Below are 3,088 nucleotides of genomic sequence, written 5' to 3'. Positions count from 1 at the left end.
CCCCCCCGCCGGCGGGATGGTCCCCGTCCCCATCGCCCTCGTGGTCGCCCACGCCGGAGCCGGGACCACCGGGGGACACCGAGGGCTCGGCGGCGGCGGCGCTGGCTTTCCTGCAGACGGGGGATGCTCAACGCCTGGCCAGGGCCAACTGCAGCCGGGGGGTCGCGGTGGGGGCCGCCGGCCCCGGGCCCCCCCCGGTGCTGCGTGCCGCCCTGCGTGCCGCCCCCGAGGCGCTGGCCCACGCCGCCAACTTCCTCAACATGCTCTTCCAGACCAACGACATCCGCGAGGCCAGCGTGGCCGAGGACGTGGAGTGGTACCAGGCGCTGGTCCGCAGCCTGGCCGAGGGGCACCCATGGGTGCGGAGGGCGGTGTTGGCCCTCGACGCCCACCCTCTGGCCGCCAAACCCCGGTTGATGCTCCAGGCCACCAAAAAGGATGGTGAGATCCTGCTCCAGGACGTCTCCGCCACCGCCGCCCCCGGCCTGGGCAACCTCAGCTGGGACAACGAGTGGTTCAACGCCCTCAAATCCCAGAGGAACCCCCTCCTCCGCAAGCGCCTGCTCAGCAACGACCTGCGCAGCATGGAGACCCCCAAGTGGCAGCGGGGGGACAGCTACGTGGGGGAGCCGGCCCACGTGAGGTGGTCCCCACCATTCCTCGAGTGCCGGGATGGCAAGTTCCTTCCAGCCTGGGCGGTCACGCTCTCCTCCGCCTTCTACGGGCTCAAGCCGGACCTCAGCCCCGAATTCAAGTGAGTGGTACCCTCAGAGACCGGGGTGGGGGGGTGTAAAAGGGGCTGGGGGGTGCCCCATGTGGATGCTGGGGGGTGCAGGTGGAAGCAGCATGTGTGTGCCAGTCCCCTGCCTGCGTCCCTCCCCGCCATGTGTGTGTGTATGTACGTGTGCGTGGGTATTTGCACGTCCACAGGCACCAGGCTGCCCCCAGTCCCCCCTCGGTTGTCCCTGTGTCACCATCTCGGGCTGTCACCCCCAGACCCCCCTGCCACGGCCACGCTGGGGGGGGGTGAGCTGGGCTCCTGGGAGCTGGGGGGTGTCCCCAGGCTGGTGGGTCCCTGCTGCTGGGTTCCCCAGCACCCCGTGGGAGGCACCGGAGAGGGAAGGGGGCAGCTGGGTCTAATCCCGGAGAAGGAACATGTCCCCATTCCCAAGGGGGACACCCCGTCCCTCCTGGAGCACTCAGGGAGGAGGGTTGGTCCCCCAGGGTGAGGGATGACACAAAGGGGCCACCCCAGAGACTCCTATTTCCCCATCATTTGCGTTCACCCCCCCCTTGAGAGGCAGAATTCACCTCCAGGTGACCCCCCTGCCCTTGCCCCTGCTCTGGTCACCCCCAGAGACATCTCTGAGGGGGGACATCCCTGTCTGGGGGTCTGGGGACATCGCTGACATCTCCTGTTGTCCCACTGGTCCATACACTGACACCCCCATGGGTGCCTGTCCCAGAGGAAACGGTGGGGCACCACCACGCTGGGTTGGGGGGCACACGGTGGGCATGGGGACGCTTTGTGACCCCATCCCCCTGCGCAGGGGCGTCGTGCGGGTGGACATCGAGCTGCGGGACGTGGCCATCGACCAGTGCTCCACCGGCCCCGGCTGGTTCGCAGACACACACCGCTGCGACCTCAACAGCACCCAGGTACCGGCCACCGGCCCCCCAGCACCCCGAGCCCCTGGGCAGGGGGGCTGGAAGCTTGGGGGGGGGGTCCCCGCAATGACTCCCTGTCGCCTGTCCCTCCCTCGGGGCTGAGCTTTATCCTCTCCCGGCCGATCCATCTGCTTCCTTCAGCTGCTCCCGGCGCCGCAGCCGAGGGGTTTATTGTGCAAATCTCCCTTCCCCGCTGCCAGCAGCAGCCTCTGACCCGGCTGGGCCCTGTTGGGACACACGGGCTCCGGGGGCTGGCAGCTGGTGGGAGAACGGGACCTGAGGAACTTTCACTAAAAGCAAGAAAGTGCAGGGTCCTGCCCCCGGGGAGGAATATCCCCCTGCACCAGTACGGGTTGGGGGTGACCTGTTGGGGAGCAGCTCTGAGGAGAAACCTGGGAGTCCTGGTGGACAACAGGATGGCCATGAGCCAGCAATGTGGTGGGCAAGAAGGGCAATGGCATCCTGGGGGGCATCAGGAAGAGTGGGACCAGCAGGTGGAGGGAGGTCATCCTGCCCCTCTGCTCTGCCCTGGGGAGGCCCCATCTGGAGCACTGGGACCAGTTCTGGGCTCCCCAGTTCCAGAAGGACAGGGAACTGCTGGAGAGGGGACAGCAGAGGCTACGAAGATGCTGAGGGGCCTGGAGCATCTCTCTGATGAGAGGCTGAGGGAGCCTTTAGTCTGGAGCTCTTGGAGCTCTTTAGTCTGGAGAAGAGAAGGCTGAGGGGGGATCTGATCAACACCTATAAATCCTTCAAGGGTGGGTGTCAGGAGGATGGGGCCAGGCTTTTTTCAGTGGTGCCCAGGGACAGGACAAGAGGAAATGGGCACAAACGTGAATATATGAAGTTCCACCTAAACATGAGGAGGAACTTCTTCACTGTGAAGGTGGCAGAGCCCTGGCAGAGGCTGCCCAGGGAGGTGGTGGAGTCTCCTTCTCTGGAGACATTCAAACCCACCTGGACACGTTCCTGTGGGACCTGCTCTGGGTGGCCCTGCTCTGGCAGGGGGTTGGACTAGATGATCTCCAGAGGTCTCTTCCAACCCCATAGCATTCTGTGACTCAAAACAAAATTCAAAATCGGGCCTTTGGAGGAAACTTGCAGAGGAGCCCAAGGCAATAACCTTCCAAAGCCAAAGGGAAAGCTCATATTTGTACGTGATCAGTAACACAGAGGGGCCTGCCCTGTGGGCAAAGACAAGGAAGGCGGCTGTCAAAAAACCTGTGCAATATCCAGTAAGTCCCTACTGTGGTGTGATGGTACTTTATCTGTCACGAGGGCTGTCAGCAGAAAGAGAAGCCCAGAAAAATATTTTGTGCGCATTTAAATGCAACGGTGAGCTGAGAGAAACAAAGCATTTGCCTATTCTGGCTGCAAAAGCCCCGTAGCCTGACTGGTGAATAATTAATAAAATTAGGCA

General features: G+C 63.3%; 1 protein-coding gene across 1 annotated transcript in view; it reads left to right on the top strand.

Annotated features, from left to right (window-relative positions):
* Positions 1 to 29: 29 nt before the first annotated feature.
* GPR179 (G protein-coupled receptor 179) overlaps positions 30 to 3,088 on the top strand; it is a gene marked incomplete at its 5' end in the record, with an annotated part of 21,172 nt that continues 18,113 nt past the window's right edge. Inside the window, 2 exons of the mRNA XM_014958937.1 lie at positions 30 to 754; positions 1,551 to 1,659. Of these exons, the coding sequence (XP_014814423.1) occupies positions 30 to 754; positions 1,551 to 1,659 (834 nt within the window). The remainder of the gene's footprint in view (positions 755 to 1,550; positions 1,660 to 3,088) is intronic.

The sequence above is a fragment of the Calidris pugnax genome, unplaced genomic scaffold (assembly GCF_001431845.1).
Source record: "Calidris pugnax isolate Ruff unplaced genomic scaffold, ASM143184v1 scaffold335, whole genome shotgun sequence".
Lineage (NCBI taxonomy): Eukaryota > Metazoa > Chordata > Aves > Charadriiformes > Scolopacidae > Calidris > Calidris pugnax.
This window is presented reverse-complemented; position numbering and strand designations above follow the sequence as displayed.